At 40.3% G+C, this 19,091-nt stretch overlaps 1 protein-coding gene across 1 annotated transcript in view; it reads right to left on the reverse strand.

Moving 5' to 3' along the window:
• Positions 1–19,091, reverse strand: part of LOC109042222 (limbic system-associated membrane protein) — a 490,619-nt gene that overhangs the window by 376,777 nt on the left and 94,751 nt on the right. Inside the window, exon 2 of the mRNA XM_019058863.2 lies at positions 16,609–17,021. Within this exon, the coding sequence (XP_018914408.2) occupies positions 16,609–16,693 (85 nt within the window). The 5' untranslated portion in view covers positions 16,694–17,021. The remainder of the gene's footprint in view (positions 1–16,608; positions 17,022–19,091) is intronic.

Below are 19,091 nucleotides of genomic sequence, written 5' to 3' on the forward strand. Positions count from 1 at the left end.
CGCTTCGCTACGTTCAAGCTGATCAGTTTCACAAGTTGCATCAAAACTGAAATGAATCAACAGACAAGGCGAGAATTTAAGCACTCGGATCTATGATTCCTATCCCAAATTTCAGGAAAAACATGACGCGCGCAACAAAAATTACTGAAAATGACACCTAACTAAGATTGTTTACGTTTTTTGACGAGAAAATCCAAATCATTGTGCTTATGAAAGAACAGAAGTCATTGTGAATCAAATTGCGCACTAAACTTTACCGTAACAGTCTCTGCAGCATGAAGAGATGGCAATCTCACGTTCGGTGCTGCGGCTTAACTGTTGCACATTGTTAACACGTTGAACAAGGCGGGGAAGGAACTTTGCTCAGTTAAAAAGCTTGCTTAAACTACTGACGCGCACGATTTGATTCAAATGAACATTTGGTTTCTTGTGAGTGGGGCATTTAAAATTCTCGCAACCAAAGTAAACTAAAAACGTTAATATCTTAGTAGTTGAGTATTCAGCAATTTTCTTTGCGCAAATCGTGTTACCTGAGATTTTAATTTGGAAAGATGTATCAGAATAACAGTATTCGTACCTTGTCTTCTGGCCCATACGAGATTTCTTCAGCACTTAGGAGAACAATTCCGTAGTCCATGGATCAATTTATAATTCCTGGATTGTATGATAGTTCTTTAGAATTTGCGAGCATCATAGAGCGCTGTAGTGAGTCAGATATTTGAACACGAAAGACCGAGAAACATTTCGATTTAGCTTCCAAAGTCGGTGGCGAGGCTTGAACGATCAATTCTCGATATTTCTATCCATTTGAAGCTATGATAAAGAATCGATTATTAAGGTGTCCGCTCCAAGCACCCTATTAATCGATCATTTTCCATATATTTCAATGGCTGGCCAATCGATATATCGCAAATCATGCCACGCCACCGTCAATAGTACGTCCCAAGTGAATATCTAAGATTAAAAGGCAAAAACTTTTACGGTATTCACTCGCAAAGCGTGATGTGACGCTCGGAAATTCTTAAGAAATGTTCTAAAATCCAGAGATTCTCGATTAATCGATCGACTATCGAATTGCCCTTCAAAAGGTCCTTAACGGCAACGTCGCGTGATGAAACTGACCAGTTTGCGGAGCTGATCTCTCCAAAGGCCCGGTCCTTCCTTTAATTGTGCATTGAAATGAGCGTGTGAGTGCCCTGTTTCTGGGGCTCGAATCCCAACTTGGGGACTCGCGGAGCCACAATAATTAATAAAGCCGTGCCCGGGTCGAATCAGATGTGCTGCGCTCTGTTAAATCGAATCATTAATATGTATTATTTCGAGATGCCGTTCATTACCTTGGTGGATCGCGGCTCGTTTCCCCGCAGCGAGGGAGCGCCGCGCTCCGTAGGCAAACCTCGGTGCACTTCCTCCCTCCTTACAGCGCGGCGCGGCGCTTTATGATGGAGATTCGAGGAAACAGACCCGTGTCTCCGAATCGCTCTTTCACTATCGTTCTCAAACAGCTCGTTTTCTTACAATTAGTAGGTTCAATATTTAGGAGATTTTCGGCTCTGTTTTCTTTCGGTATTATGAAAACAATCATGTCGAGAACTCTTGTTTTTTTTTAAATTGCTTTAAAATTCCCTGATTTTTTGGTGATATCTGAGAAAAATTATCAAACTGTAAAAGGAGGAATTTTCTTCTGTGTTTCTCCAGATTCTGTAGGAAACCTAAGAGATCTTACAAAACGCCTGGTTTGTTTACCAGCCTCGGTGAATAAAAATGTAGGGGGGAAAAATGAACAAGGGTCTAAGCATGCTTTTAAAACAAAATCACACAAAAAAGAAAATTTTTGCAGTATATAGGAAAAATACAATCGAATTATAATTCTTAAATTGATCCTTGAAGAGGACAGTAATGCGCACCTACTGAAAAATTTAAAACAATTAAAGACAAAAAATTATAGTTTTAGGAAACTTTAGCGAATAAGCGCTTCACCATTTTGAGTTTCAAAGATGGACGTTTTTAGTTTATACTGTGTAATTTTATTGGTGAAAAATAGAGCAAATTCCCTGAGATGATCCGTTTACAAAATTATATTCATTTACATGGACTCGAATTTCGCAAAAGCGATGTCTCTGATGATGTATTAATAGCCTCATAAAACCTGGATCTCAATCTGAATGTAAACCATATGATGGGCTCCCCTACGTAAAGAAGCTGCTTGAAGAAAAGACTGCATGAATACGGCTCTCAGCTTCCACAGGAAAAGGAATGATTCTTATTTGTCAAATTGGAAGATATTCTTCTGCACAAAGACCATTCGGAAGAATGGCTTCATTTTATGTTCGGAAACGCACTACAGAATATAAAAACAGCTCGCTGAGTTAAAGCACAACTCCGTTAGATGCTCCTTAGTTCATTGGAAAGCATTCTGAAGTGAAACATTTTATTTTTCATTCATACTTTATTTCTCAGTGCTGGAATAGGAACCTAAAACTCGGAGCGTGTTTTATCGGGGAACGTCTTGTTTTTTCATGGTGCGATTCCTTCAAATATAGACGATTTTTTCTGGTTACTAACAATGTTCTTGATTTAAAAAATCGCACTTTTTCAAGTTTTTCAATTGTTTGAAAATTGGTCCTAGATGCTAAAATTGGTCGAAAAATTACACAGAAAACTGAGTGAGTGCATATACTGAATAGGTACACAGTAAAAAAAGAACTCGATATTTTGTGTTAGTATGAGATTATGAGAAGTAGAAAACGAAGTAACCGAAATAGACTGTTAATATTTTTTGGTTAGTTTTTCTTTGAGTTACATTGACCAAATCTTTGGGTTGAAATTTTGCAACCTCATTAATAACAGGCGCGAACCGGTAAAGATCGAACTTGGGTCACATTGGTGAGAGTCCAATGCGCTAACCACTCACAAGTCGCAAATACTGGGTCACATCGAGAGGAGTAAAAGTACTTCAGTTGAGCAGGATACTTTCTTCATCCTCAGATGCCTCAGAGTACTACGGTTTCGATGGATTTAACCAAAAATGTACTCGATCAACCAAGTCCCTTTGGTTGAGTTAACCAAAAAAAGTGTCTGAAAGTAACCCAAAGTAACCATGCGCTAATCACTCACAAGCGCAAATACTGAATTGCATCGAGAGGAATAAGAGTACTTTAGTTCAGCAGGATACTTCCTTCATCCACAGATGCCTCAGAGTACCACGCTTTCGATGGATTTAACAAAAAATGTACTCGATCAACCAAGTCCCTTTGGTTGAGCTAACCGAAAAGTCTGAAAGTAACCCAAAGTAACCATCAGCGACCATAAATACCGAAGCATTTAACCGTTCACGGAATACATGACCGCATAATACAGGATTGTGTTTACAGGTGAATCACTTCTTTTGAAATACTTTTCATGGTTCCCATTGCACTTTTCCAACGCGTTTGGTTGAATTGAATACAATATTCAGGTTAAAAGTTACCAAACTCGGTTTTTAAAAAAATTAAAAAAATAAAAGAAACATTCTGATTTAAACATTGGATTCTCGTTGAAAGAGTGACAATTTTCGCGATACCGAACACTGAAAAAAAAACCACATTGAATCTAGAGTTCAGACTCTTAAAAACATCGACAAGAAAAATACTCTTGATTCCACGAGATTTAAGCTTAAATCAAGAACCAAGCCTCTTAATTTGAGCGGATTTCCTTTTGATTTAAGCTTAAATCTGATTGAATCAAGAGTCCTTTTTCTAGTCAATGTTTTCAAGAGTCTGGACTCTAGATCCAATGTGTTTTTTTCCAGTGAATGGCGCTAACCAGGTATTGGATTTCCACTCTTCAATTTATGCCCAGGCACAGCTCAAAATCCCGATAATTTCAGAGAGAACCGGCAAAGTCGTCTTCTCGGCAGCTCCTTTAATTAACCCCTTGATCGCCCGCCGAGGTGAATGCAAATGAAAACAAACAGTGAATATTTTAGCGCAATAACTTGAAAAATCAGTCCCCAATAACGGAGCGGAAATGAAAGGGATCGCGGGTGCAATTTCATAACGTGTCCCGAATTTCCTTCCTCTTAGACTCGGGAGATTTAGAGCTTAGAACTTCTCGTAACGGGGTTCGCGGATGAGCGGAAACATTGAGAAGGCAGTCGAATGGGTCACACTCAATCTTCTTCGGCGTAAATACTAAGTCGGGCTCCGCGCCGCAGAATGCATCTGGTAGCGGAAACAAATCGCAAAGTACGCTACCAACAACTTTCTGCTTAAACTCCGCGGAATATTCGCCTCGCTCGATTGGACAACTGTTACGGCGAAATTATTTTATTCCGTGCCAGGAGGAGGAGAATTTACGATGTTAAAGTGTAAAGTATTTTAGCATATGGATCTGAAGTTATTGGCAGCTGGGGAAACGGGGCTCAGAACTTTGCATCAACCTGCGATGCATCCACCTAACCATTAGGTTAGGTTAGGTAAGGTTAGGTTAGGTTAGGTTAGATTAGGTTAGGGAGGTTAGATAAGGGTGGATGCATCGCAAGGGGATGCAAAGTCACGCACCCGGTGGAACGGACGCAGCATAAGCTAAGAGCAACGGAGATGGATTTCTGGAGTGGTTAGCAGGAATTTTTAGAACGATCCGTGGGCTGATTGTTGAAATTGATAGACAAAGATATAGACAAAGAAGACATAGGGAGTAATGGGCGATCCTGTGGGATAAAGTGGGTGGTCCTTATGGACTTAGGAAGAAAATTATGGACTAACTATAGAGTCTCTCGTGGGTTGCCGTAATTTAGTCTATTATCTACCTCCTTTTTCCATCGCAACCACCCGCTTCCACCAATTAAGATCCCTCCATATCCTTTTTGTCTTCTTTGCCTAATGCTGTCTACCAATTTCAACAATTAGCTCACCGATCCGTAATGTTCGAGTGCGTTAGATTATGGAAACCGATTTGGCTATCGTTATACTCTAACCTAAATTACATACAGCAACTTAGGCCAAGAAAATTTACACGTTCAGAATATGTTTATAAAAACGAGACATTTTTTAAAATTGCCTCGAGAAATATCTCTTGTTCTGTACTTAAGCTTCAAAATTAGCACCCTCCTTCTTATTATTTGTCTACAACAACTAAAATTTCTCGGCATTGGTGCGACATCGGAATTTAATACCTATTCAAATGCATATAGATCAAGGAGCAAAGGATAGTTTCGAATCGATTAAGTTGGGCGTGGCAGCTATTTTAACCCGAGAGCACTCCGGTTTGTCTACACGAAATAGTGAAGGCACTATGCATGGTTCAACAACCCTTGGTTCTTATTCCTCAACTGTTACGTTCATTCCACCAGATTTGCCGTTCATGGGCCCGATGCGCACGCTTCAAGGAAATGAGGATCCAATTTCCACAGACTCTAAAAGGGTTTCGAACCTTGAGACCATTAGCGCGCATTTACGATACGTGCATTTGGATATTTAACGAGGAGCCTACGTATTTGAGGGATGGATTGGATTTTAGGATTGAAGTTTGGAAGCTAGGTCAGGCTAAATTTAATGCTGCGACGCTGCCATGTAAGGGACTTGGGAAGTAAAGACATTCCTTGGCCTGGAACTCAGGTCAGCGGTTTCTCTTGAAGTTTCCTTTGTAAAGTTTCAAGTGATGCCCCAAATCTTTTCACCGGATCCTATTAAAAATCTTTAACAAGCCATGGGTTCAAATAAAATCTTGGTAGATACTTCTCATGCTCTCTTCATTCCTCTGCTTATTGCGGTTGAAGTTCTTAATTCCTGACCATTTTTTTTCATAGAGTACATAGAGTCGTAATGTAAGTGGGAGAGCTGGCGCCATGTTCTGCTCGACGAATTCCGAGCCCGGTGTGCGCCGAGTTCGGGTCGCACATTTTCGATCCAAAATGGCGGTGTGGAATACGTGGTAATTCCTATCTCCTTTTGTGTTGTTGTTGTTGTTGTTGTTGTTGTCATCGGATGGCCGGGTACCCGTGTATCGCAAACAATCGATTATGTATCGAAAAAGTGACCCGGCGTCACACAGGAGTCTCGGAATTCGGGACATGGAAAATGCTTAAAAGTGGCGCCAGCTCTCCCACTTACACTGAAAAAAATAATATAGCCGTAGAGACAAGATAAACTTGTTAAACCTGCCTTGTCTCAGGAACAAGACTTTTAGTCTGCCGAACAACTCAGTTTGTTTGGGAAACAACACCCGTTTGTTAATGCAACAAGACCAGTCTTGTTTTATATGCTAGGTTTCTGAGCCACCGGACTCGATAGTCTTGTCACTGTAACAAGATTCTCTACTCACCGCGAGTAAAGGTCAAATTCAAAGAGAGCGTATTATTTTATATATTTTGAAAGAGTATTTTAAGAACTACGCTTAATAATTGTTCCCCGAAAATTTTTCTGGATGTTTAATGACAAGGTAAAAACAAAACAATAAGTTTATAATTCTTTTTTAAAAATAAATCGCTCATGCGTAAGGTTTTAAAATCAAATGTATCTAATTATATAATTATTTGTTTAACGTTTGGTTTATTTATATATTATTAATTATTATCATGATATAAAATAAAAATAAAAATTAGAATCATAAACACGGAACAAAGGAAACATCGTTGCTTGAACAAACACATTTTTTCGGCCTAAATTGTCCATTTTTATCTGATGTAGAATGTAAATTCCTTTTCGTAAACGGTAAGTAAATGGTAAAAAAGAAAAAAAACCAAACAACCTGATGCTCTACGCATTCCACAGACTTGAGATAATAACAAAATGAAAAAGTAATTCTGTGGGCTATACTTATACCTAAAATTCGGATCCCCTCATATCTACTCCGGATAGCTCGGTCAGTAGAACACTCGATCCGTAATCAAGCGGTTCCGGGTTCGAATCCCGATCAAGTCGGTAAAATTTGAAAAGTCGGATGAGACGATTCTGGCATAAGTGGAGTGAAGGAAGTAGAGAGTAAATATATTTTCGTACAAATCGTGCAATTTGTGACATTTTTTTTTTGCAATTTTAATTTCTTCCGAATACTTTGACAAGACAGGTCTTGTTCCCAGAACTAGACAATTTTGTTACCGTGACTAGACTTTTGACTTATGCAACAAGGAAGTCTTGTTCCCTAAACAAGACTGTATGTGTCCCATAAACTAGAATGCCTTGTGGATCAAATATAACAAGACGGTCTTGTCTGGGTGACTAGAATCCTTGTTTCTCGGACAAGGCACTTTTTTCAGTGTACATTACGACTCTATGTACTCTATGTTTTTTTTCTATGGGACGTGTGCTGCGGTTCTTAATATTTTGTACTCTATTTGGCGGTCCACTTTACTGCATTACACATTAAGAACCGCATTAGCTCACCCATAAAAATACCCATTCGCACGGAGCGATTAATGACACATATGATGTTTTTAAAATGAGCAAGGGATAGAGGTTCCTTTTGACGAAATGCAGTCCGATTCCCATTTTAATGTGGCGACGATCACAATGAGTCGGTGAAAAAAATGTCGCGAGTTGGGAGTGACAACAATCGAGGGATTCTTCAGAGAGCGAAATTATTAATGTCTTCTCATATTCGCCGGGCGCTAAGCGCAACGTCACTTCGTCAGGAGTTGATTAATATCGGGCACTTTTCCGCGTTCGCCGGAAGGTGTTGCCGCGCGATATCGACCCACTTCATCAGCCGCGGAAAAAGCGAGCGAACGAATCCGTGAAAAATGGCCGGACGGGCCAATTGATAAATACAAAGTGGGTCGCGCTAAAGTATGATGGACGTGAAATTGAAACAATAAGTTCGTGACCGCTGAAATACTTCTGTCGGCGCTGCGCACCGGAAAGCGCTCCTCGTCATCCGATGACCCGATTCATTTATTTATCAAATTCATTTGGACGTATTCCTGCCAAACCAAGCTATGTGCATTAAGGCATGAGCCCTGAGACCCATAAAAATATATGCATAACAGGGTTCACGTTATAATGCACATAGTTGCGTTTGACAGAAATACGTCTATTTGTTCCTTTAATTCGCTTCATCTCGGCAATTCGTCATGAAAATACTTTGTGCACCCATTCAAAGTTTCAAGTGTTTGCGCGGATAGAAAATTTTGGCGATAGGGACGTATACCACGCACCCAACCGTACCTAAAAATCCACTTGAATCCCTCTTATATTTGGACGTATTTAAATCAGAATGAACTATTATCTTTATTGTGACCTGGTCTCTGAGACCCATGTTGATAAATGCGTGGCGGGGTTCATGCAATAATGATGGCAGTTCCTTTTGACGTAAATACGTCCGTTTTACATCAATTCTCAGAGTTGCTCCCCAGCGCAAAGTCAGGAGAGTTTCATATGCTTGTTTACCAGCGTGAACAACGGGAGAAAAGCCTGATACTTTTTCATGATAAGGTCAAAAAATGTGTATCACAGTTTTGCGAATTTCTGCCTATGTAATTTTTTTTTTAAAAAAAAAAAGGTTGCTGAGTGTTTTTTCTTCGATTTTCCCTGAAATTATGTTCCCATGATTTGGGAGTAAACAGAATAAAGTTCAAGTTTAATGATGTTTGGTTGATAAAAACAACATCGAGGAATCGCACTGTAGTTCCCTGATTTTTAGATAGAGCCCCTGATATGCCACTTAGAAAGTACTCGAAACTTTGAATTGGTGTACAAAATATAATTGCAAATGTCTGTCCATATTTTTTTTTAAGATAAAAACTGCTGAGTATTTTTTCTTTGATATTTTCTAAAATTCTGCTTTGGTGAGTTTGTAGAGAGTGAACAGAAAAATTCCATTTTGTAATGTTGTTTCGTTGTCCTATAAATTAAAAAATAAACCGCCAGTGCGTGATTCCTCACAAAGTTATGGCATACGTCTGATAAATCCGAGTCATTCTTAACAATACGAAAAGTCTAGCACTGGGCTGGTTTCCTGGAGATCGCATACACAGCCATACAGTCTACTAGCCATTCTAGCCTATTTAACTAGACTTTTTTCCCCGTGCAAACGGAAGTAAGAAGGGCAAGAGAGGGGCTCGACTGCCTTTGCGCTGGAGAGCGGTTCTGAGATCTAATGCAAAGTACAAGTAAGAGGAAAGGAAAACTTGTAAAAAATTGAATATAACATAAGGAAATCATGTAAAAACTCAAAAAGAGATAATAAATAACAATAAAGGTTGGAAACGGTGCTCAATGACATGCAAATGATCGTCCATCTTGTACGCTTGACAAAATACTGGTGAACTGAAACGTAAATAGAGCGAATTCAACAGAAGGGAACCCAGAGGATTACTTTTTGCGATAAAAAACTACGATTACTGTCTCCTCTAAAGAGGCACCTATCTGCATAAGGAAACCAATAGCCCCTATATTGTTCCTAAAATGAGCCAGAAGTTCCTTGTTGCAAAATGTAGTCCAAATAATATCATTGGTTGCCTGGGAGAACTTTCAGAGTATTAGTGTACTATTGGTTCAATTCTTCAAATCACTTTATCTCTGATTCTCTGATATCACTTTATCTCTCTTTAACTCTGACTTTATATCAATATAAAATTTGAAGAAATAAACTTATATTTCCTTCCTGATAAACTCCGTCCAAACGTACTATGACATTTTTCCTACACGAATCGAAATGGAAATGTGACCAAAATGTTTGCATACCTTCTCAATATAAGGCGTTTACTGAACACGCCATGAATGTGAACCGAAATTGAAAATGTACCTAATCTTGGCACGCTTTGCTTAATGAAATCATTCAATCTTTGAGCCTCTTAAAGAGCGTAGAATAATTGAAGCACTTATTTCAAGAAAGTGTCCTGTCACATTTTTTTCGAACTTGAATTTCTGACGGAATCGTAATCTTTTAAGTGGACCACGCATTAGGTGGACCTAATGTGTAGTTTTCCTTGTCTCTTGAATTTTGTTTTGGTTTTTCACATTGTTGGTACCATTGCGAAATAAGCGCTTGGCAATAACCATACGTAAGGCATAATCGACTATAGCCACGTAGTAGTATTTGGGTCAAACTTTCTTTTCGATTCATGTAGAAAAATGTAATACTACGTTTGGACGGAGTTTACCAGGAAGAGCTAAGTTTATTTTCCAAATTTTACATTGATAAAGTCATAATTTAGAAAATCAAATCAATAGTATACTAATACTTTGAAAGTTCTCTCAGGCAACCAATGATAAAATTTGGACTACATTTTGCAACCAGGAACTTTCGTCATTCTGGCTCATTTCAGGAACAATACAGGGGCTATCGGTTTCCTTAGGCAGATAGATGCCTTTATGGATGAGATAGAAACTGTAGTTTTTCATTGTAAAAGGTAATGCGGGGATGATGATCCCCTAGTCTCCTCATAAACAGCTTGACGCGGTAACTGTCATATCTAGAAGGACTTAACTGAAGAATCACCCTCGAAGTCTTGCTTCTAACGCAGAAGAAGTTTTGTTGCAAGTAACGGTAAACAAATTTGCCGGAGCCTCATCCGTCAATTTGAATAATTTTTCTCGACCCCGTTCTCCGTCCCCCAACCCCTCGTCACAAATGTACCCACCCCCGTAGGCACTGCCTAACCCATTCTCGCCGAATCGTTAGACTGCCACCCCCGCCGCGCCGTCGCCTCCGCCCACAACTGCTGGAAATAAGTATTTGATGAATGATGAGCGATGAGCTGCGTTGGTCGCTACACCTCGTTGCTCGTCATCGTTTGAGCCACGTTTGATTCTGAGGTGTCTGGGTCCAACCCTCTCCCCACGCACTTTAAGCTGAGTATTGTTGGCAGATACGCTGCGATTGCCGGATATGGAATTAAAAAATGCGTCAGTTGGAAAGAATACTAGCTATCAGGGGGAGGGGGATAAAAAATGAAAAATCGACGGATAAACCAAGCACTGGAAAAAAAACACATTGGATCTAGAGTCCAGACTCTTGAAAACATCGACAAGAAAAAATACTCTTGATTCAATAGGATTTTTGCTTACATCAAGAACCAAGCCTCTTAATTTGAGCTGATTTCCTTTTGATTTAAGCAAAAATCTGATTAAATCAAGAGTATATTTTCTTGTCAATGTTTTCAAAAGTCTGGAATCTAGATCCAATGTGTTTTTTTCCCAGTGAGTATCATAGAGTACATTAGAATCGCTATGTGCTGGAGCGAACTCAATCCACTCAAATAATTTTCTTTCCTCAGAATTGGTGTAAAATTGTACATTGAAAAAAAGGGATGCTGATTTTGAAATCGGGATGTAAAAAAGTGTGCGAGAACTCACAAAACGCTGAACTAACCGCCACGGCAGTTAGTTTTACATCTCGACATTGCTAAAGTAACTGCTGTGTCGGTTAATTCAGCGTTTTGTGAGTTCTCGCACACTTTTTCACATCAAGAATGTTAAATCAGCATCCCTTTTTTCCGGTGTAATTAGGCAGACATAACATACACACTTGACACTTGAATATGATATAGCAAAACATGAATCGGTGATAAAAACACCCATTTGTGTTGTGCTCCATCATATTCGAGTGACTTTGCTATGATAAGGTCTCGATAGGTCAAAGTAGACCAGTTGATGACTGATGGTCACCATGCAACAGTCCTCTTTGATCAAAATTTGACGGACCGCGTCCAATTTTGATCAGAATGGAGTGCCACCATTCACCATTACCTGCCGCAAGAAACGTTTCTGCCAAGTGTTTTCATTTGATAACTAAACAAAGTAACGATTTTAAGACAGATGACTCCGGACTTTTCAATGGTAATTGGTGCGGGAATTTGATCGTGTATCGAGACCTATAGGCACAAAATTTAACTCTCTACCTGCGATTTTACCCGAACCCTGAGGTTTAGAAAATATTTGACCCAGTTACCACATTTACTCAGTTCGGAGTGTTTTCTCTTTACAATGAGCATACAGCCGCACTGGAAAAAAAAACACATTGGATCTAGAGTCCAGACTCTTAAAAACATCGACAAGAAAAAGTACTCTTGCTTCAATCAGAGTCTAGCTTAAATCAAGAACCAAGTCTCTTAATTCAAGCGGATTTCGTTTTGATTCAAGCAAAAATCCGATTAAATCAAGAGTATTTTTTCTTGTCAATGTTTTCAAGAGTCTGGACTCTAGATTCAATGTGTTTTTTTTTCCAGTGCGTGTTAAATCGAGTTGAGAAATGAGCCAAATCCACCGGCGAAAATCCGCCTTCAAATCACCGGTGGTTAAACGAATCAATGGAGCTGCAGCAAAATTTTGTCCGCGTTTTGTCGAGCAGTGAGTGAGCGGGGCCACGGGCTTTATTAAATGTGTTTTAGTCAAGAGTGTGTATCTGTGAATGCGGCGTGACAGAGCTGAGAATAAAATACCTCCTGAATGGGATGTTTGCACAAGAGTGGGACCATCGAGGTTGAGAGGCGGGGGATTGGAAAGGGGAAACGTCAAATATGACGAATTGATCGCCATCCTCCTGCCAGCAAACAATACGATCCACTCCGCAGTTCACGCACGCCGCACAGTTAACGATTCCTCCTCCGAATCCCTCGTTTAACATTGGAATTTTGGAATTTTTTCCGAATTTGTGGATTCAGTGCTGAAACATGAGACCCTCCACTGGCCTCTTGGTGACAGGTGGAAACTTTTACTTTCGGGGGATTCAACACTTTCTTATGGACAATTATGAGGGAGCAACAGTCATCACTGTTTTTTCGGCTGTTGACCTACCCACATGGTGGATGATGAGCTTCGGGTGCCGTCATAAGCCAAAAAAGTTTCCCAAATGCCGCAATCACACGCTGAATATGGGAGCTGAATGTGGCTTGAATGTGGAAGTCATCAGCCCGATGCCTGAATTTTGCGCGTGTCGCGAAAAATTCAGCAACGATTCTCAGCGACTATCGGATAATATCGGATTTGTCTGAACTATTCAAATAGATTTGATACACATTTGGATGAAAGTAACTCGAATTTACGAAATTTCAGCTGTTGAGCGATGACAGTTGACTTCCATATTGAGCTGCCAAATTCAGCGTGTGATTGCAGCAAAACTTTGGTTTGTTTGCAAAACAAAACTGCCAACACTTTGTTAACCATCAACCAAGTAGGTAGGTCAACAGTTAAATGTTGGAGTCCCGAAAGTAAAAGCTTCCACCACATCCGAGATACGAGTGGAGGGTAGGTATCATCCGACAACCCGTGCCTCGACCCCTTCTTTATCGTGTATCACACCATATTTCTGGATTAACCGTATTAATTTTCTAAAGAACAACTGATCTTTGTTTTTCCCCGAAAACGTCGTCCGATTTTTCCTCGTTCATTCGTCAATTTTCTGGAAACTTGTTTGCAAATAAGTTCAGCAGTGTGCTCTTGAGAAAGTGTAATATGAGTAGATGTTTTCAAACACCGCAATTGAATCAATTTTTTTAAACGGGCGTAAGTCCGAAACTCATGAGCCCTGGCGTCCTACGTGATTAACGAAAGCCAGGGCTCATGAGTTTTTGGACTTACATTTGTCTAACAGAAACCGATTTAATTAAAAACCGTAGTTTTGTAGTTTCACCATCGATTTTCTTCGAGAGTTTGTTCTTCACCCACCATTGATTTGCTTTGTGAATTTATTCCTCATTGGCACTGTGCTAATCCTTTGCAGGGCAGTGAATCAGTCTGTCATAAAAGGCTCATCATTACGCTACCGTGCTAAGGAAGAACGCCGTATGAACCTTCAGGCGTTGCCAAATTTCCTTTGATAAAACACGAATTTCCTGGTAAACTTTCCTGGTCTTATGAATATTTTCCCTCCAATTTTCAGATAATTTTCTTCGCAATTTAACATGAAGTTCCTGAAAATTTCAAGGTAAAATATCCATAACTTTTCTTCAAAATGAACATTTTACCGAAGGAAATTTGGCAACTCTCGAGTGTTCATACGGCGTTCTTCCTTAGCACGGCAGTACGGCCGTTTATGATTCTAGGAGCGCAACCTAAACGTCAAAAATCCATGATCCGTGAAAATTGCATGATGAATAAAGGAGCCAGGGCTCAAAAGTGTCAAACGCTAAAGCCCTTTTAGCATTGAGTAGTTTATTTGAGAGGAGGGTATTATGATGGTACCCAGCTCACAGATGAACACTAATTAAAGAGTGAGCCTGCAAGCGCCTTTGATTCCGATTCGCACGAACCCTCCCGGGAGCGTGCTAAACAAATTTCCCGCGAGTTCTCTCACTCCTCCCGTTGCGCGCAGTTGTTTAACGCTGTCCTCTTAGAAAATGTGTTTTGTTTTTCACCAGTTGCGACGGCACAAAAGCCTCCCACTCGGATTTGAACAATAGATATCTCCATCTTAGTAACTTGGAAATTTGGCAGCATCTAATTAATGTTCATAAGCTCCACGGCGTGGAATTTGATCCGCCTATCCTCAAAAATTTCCCCCGAAAAACGCCATCTGTTGACTGGCAGTTAAGATATTTTCGCACCTGAATTCTCGAGAATTAGTTCCACGAACTCGGTGACAGCTGAGACGCGCGGTTTTTCCGGAACGAACCCGTGGGGTGGTAGGGGCGTTCTACCATGCTAAAGAAAAACACCATACGAACAATCGGATGTTGCCAGATTTCTTCCGATAATTCGTGAGTCATCGAAAAAATTCGATGGAAATTTTCGACGAAATTTTCAGAGAACGTCAATCACAATTTATCGTGGTCAGTCTGAAACTTTCAAGGATAAATCTGTGGCCAAAGTGCGAAACCATGTATCTCCATTGCGGTGTTTCAACATTTCCGCTGCTATTTTATTTTTTCCAAGAGAAACAAGGTCACTTCATAGCTTGACATTTTTATAGAATATTCTGCTAACAGAGAGGAAAATTCAACAAAATGTCCAAGAAATTACAGTGACTATTTTTTAAAAGAAAGCAGTGGCGTGGCGTGAATTGCGATGTATCGATTGTTCTGCCATTTAAACCTACAGCAAAGAATCGATTGTTAAGGTGTTCGCTGCGAACACCCTGTTTATCGATCCTTTTCCATAGGTTTAACTGGCATAACAATCGAGACATCGCAAAGCACGCCACGCCACTGAAAGAAAGAGCAAAGTGTGACAACTCTTGGATGTTGCTATTAACACTCCGGCAGTTAACGTAGCATGATAGGATGTAAATGTAACATCCTAGGATGTTACTCTAACAACCAAAGCGGTAATGACAACATCCAAGAGTTGTCGCATATTTCTTTTTAAAATATAGGATGTTACTACAGTAGCACCTTTTTTTTCAGTGTTCAAATAAGAGCCCCCAGTTGTATATCCAGTTATAGCGCATCGAGTGTTTCATTTGCCTGTCCTGGTATTTTCTACGGGGAAATTCGGCAACATTCGAATGCTCATACGTTGTTCTTCCTCATAATTTATTGTCCCGAGGCCTAAATTGAATTTAAGTGGAAGGGAAAAAGTGGCCAGCTTACGGGCCGACGGCTGGGACGGAGGCGTGGCTAAGCACGTGGAAATAATGCGACATCGAATGCCGATGGAGTTTGTCAATATTTAAACGGCGGCCGGGGGCGGGAGGGGGGCTGCCGGAGGGGATGAAGTGTTTATTGTGAAAATTATGCTCTCGATATTTTCGACGAAAAGTGCGGTCCACGACTCCGACAGCCCTCCGCAACGATGAACCCTCTCGTCTTGATTAATTATAATCCGCCGCGCTCCGTTTCGGCTTTCTCGCTGTTGCGCGCAGTTGTCACTCTGCCTGGTGCCGAGTTAATGGCGCTTAAAGAACGCAGAAAACGTATTTTATTCACCTATGGAACTCATTTTGGTACTTGGGAATTTCATTTTGGATAAAGCTACGTAAGCGGGATCAGAAATTAAAAATTTCAAGAAAATAAAGGGAGATTTGGACTGCATTTTGCAATTTGGAACTATAAATTCTGGCTCTTCTGGAAAAACACTTATGTGCACAGGGAAACTAATGGCACATACGTTGTTTTTAAACCGGGCTAGAATTTATAAATCCAAATTGCAAAATGTAGTCAATTTCATAGTCAGAGGCCATTCAAGGATTAAGCCATTTTTGCCGATTACTAGACCACTTTCCTCCCTTTCAACTAGCCGTAAGCCAACCCCTAGCCCCCTTCATTTATTTTACTTAAGCCTTGATTGCCCCCTCCCCCAATTTTTCAAAATCTAACTCAAAAACTGGCGGCATTTTCCATTTCAACACATGCATTATTGCAGATTAGGCAATTTGGTCATTTAACATATTCCGGGAAAAAAATGAAGTTGATATAACATTCTGGATGTAAAAAAAGTGTGTGAGAACTTATAAAATGCTGAATTAACCGATACAGCAGTTAATTTAGCAATGCCAAGATGTAAAACTAACTGCTGTGGCAGGGTAATTCAGCAATTCATGAGTTATCGCAAACATTTTTTTACATCTAAAATGTTAAATCCACGACACTTTTTTTCGGCGCTCTGATGATAGTTCATTTTAGAAAGCAGGGATATACTCATCCTGCGTTCACTCAATAGTTTCTTTTTAATCGTGGAATCCACAAAATTTCTGACACCTGCGAATTCTCCATAAATGACAAAGATGAGAACAGGATATGAGCTACAATACCTGATGAAATATGGAGGCAAGAGAGGTGTGAGAGACTGCAGAGAAGAAAGCTGATCCAACGGAAATTCCGATCGGTATCTCCCATCAGAGCATGAGTCAACGGCCGCGGCTCAAACGAAAAACGGAGAAAATAAATCGGAAAGAAACGAGGAAAAGGAAAAGCGACGACGAACCGGGAAAGAATACATCGGGTTCGACAGCACTGGTTTGGCGTCGGTGCCGACCTACATGGCGGGAATCAGGACTGATTGGCCGGGCCCGATCAGCCGCGAGTGGCGATGGCGCGAGTGAGCGTCATTCGCGCGCGAGTCGGATCTTTCCGAGATCCAGGAAACCCGATTCCTCCGCTGTCGTCAGAATTTTTCCCTTCCTCACTCTCGTCCATGACGCGGCTATTTTTCTTGCTCCTTCATCTGAAACAAAAAGAGTCAAATAAACTCCATTAATTTTTACCAAGAATAAACTGCACACATGTCATATCCAATGAATAATAAATACAGCAATGAACAAGCCAAATTTTTTAAAAACACCAGGACGTGCTGCGTCCTCACAAGCTCATCTTACTCAATATAACAAAACAAAATAATAAGAGTAACGCGCAATGCGTAACGCATAACGCTAAAAACAGGGCGTTCGCAGCGAACACCTTAATAATCGATTCTTTACCATAGATTTAAATGGCATAACAATCGATATATCACGAAGCACGGCACGCCACTGTACAAAATAATAAGAGTAACGCGCAATGCGTAACGCATAACGCTAAAAACAGGGCGTTCGCAGCGAACACCTTAATAATCGATTCTTTACCATAGATTTAAATGGCATAACAATCGATATATCACGAAGCACGGCACGCCACTGTACAAAATAATAAGAGTAACGCGCAATGCGTAACGCATAACGCTAAAAACAGGGCGTTCGCAGCGAACACCTTAATAATCGATTCTTTACCATAGATTTAAATGGCATAACAATCGATATATCACAAAGCACGGCACGCCACTGTACAAAATAATAAGAGTAACGCATAACGCATAACACCTGAGGCGGGAAGCGCTTTGGAAGGTTGAACCGCGAAGCTTTCAGAGAGCGTGGCCCCTAGTATCTATACAAAATCAGTGTCAGTGTGCACGGATCAGTGTTTAATCCAAATTATTACCACGAGACCTTTTTATTTTCCTACCACGATGTGACAATTTCTCCCAAGTTTATCGTCCCTGGCGTGTCCACTGTAGACTCAGTCATTCTCAGAAGATTTTAGACGTCAGAATTTAGGAATGCGGAGACAAACCATAAAACCGTTTTTAATGACCCGTTCTGAGCCACATAGTGCTAAAACATGAAACCAAATAATTTATTAATAACATCATTCATTCACCTTAGACTGAAAACTGGTCCTTGATGAAGTTCCTCCTGTTTTTCCCGTATTTTTATACTTGGTGCTACAGTCTTTTGGAAGCTGATCAACTCAATTTTGTTTAGAGGAAAAACACCGTATGCGAATTTAAACATTAACATGTTTCCTTGACATAATATTTAATTTTAAGAAAATCCATGAGCATTTTCCCTTAAATTCATCGGATGCATTGACGCATTAGAAAAATTGGCAGCAAAATTCCCTGAAAGTTTTAAGATTAAAATCGCACGTTTCCAAAAAAAAAAAAAAAAAAAAAAAATTAAAGAACATTTGTCGTCGTCCAAATCCTCAAACGGCGCGCGGCGTTCTTTTTTGGCATCGCAGCACTGGTAACAACTTTTGGATACAACTATTCGAACTCAACGGATGTGCGTGATGCATAACCAAAAAGATGAAGGCGTTCTGTCTTTTCGCACCTGCAGAGGCATGAATTTCACGCGTGTTGGCATTTCCAGTGCTTTGCGGGAGCTGAAATTAGTGGTGTACACTGTACATTAAGGAGAGAAGATATGATAGTAAATAGTTACGATCTAATTTCAGAATTTCTGATCATTTTTATTCTTACTGGATGTTCAACTGTAAAAATACGGCTATTATTGGTTACGGCTGCTACCAGTTGAAAAGTTTGCACGCAGCACTCGCAGAGCTACTGGTGAGACCATTTCAGTCACAGTTTTTTCTCAGGACAAAAATCCTCTCAAACAAGGATATTACTAAACAATTGTAATAAAAAATCACAAAAAAACCGAAGCTGGAGGATTCCCAGATTTCGGTTTCCTGCCAGGATAGTCTCCAGAGCACTAGGAGGGGGGGGGAGTGGAGGGCGAGCGGGAGAGGGGGGAAATTTATTCGCACAACAGTTAATCACAGTTTTTTCTCAGGGCAAAAATCCTCTCAAACAAGGAGACTACTAAACAATTTTAATACAAAAATCACAAGAAAAACCGAAGCTGGAGGATTCCCAGATTTCGGTATCCTGCCAGGACGGTCTCCAGAGCGCTAAGGGGGGGGGGTGTAGGGCGAGCGGAAGAGGGGGGAATTTATTCGCGTCGTAGCCAGAACC

The sequence above is a fragment of the Bemisia tabaci genome, chromosome 5, assembly GCF_918797505.1.
Source record: "Bemisia tabaci chromosome 5, PGI_BMITA_v3".
Classification (NCBI taxonomy): domain Eukaryota; kingdom Metazoa; phylum Arthropoda; class Insecta; order Hemiptera; family Aleyrodidae; genus Bemisia; species Bemisia tabaci.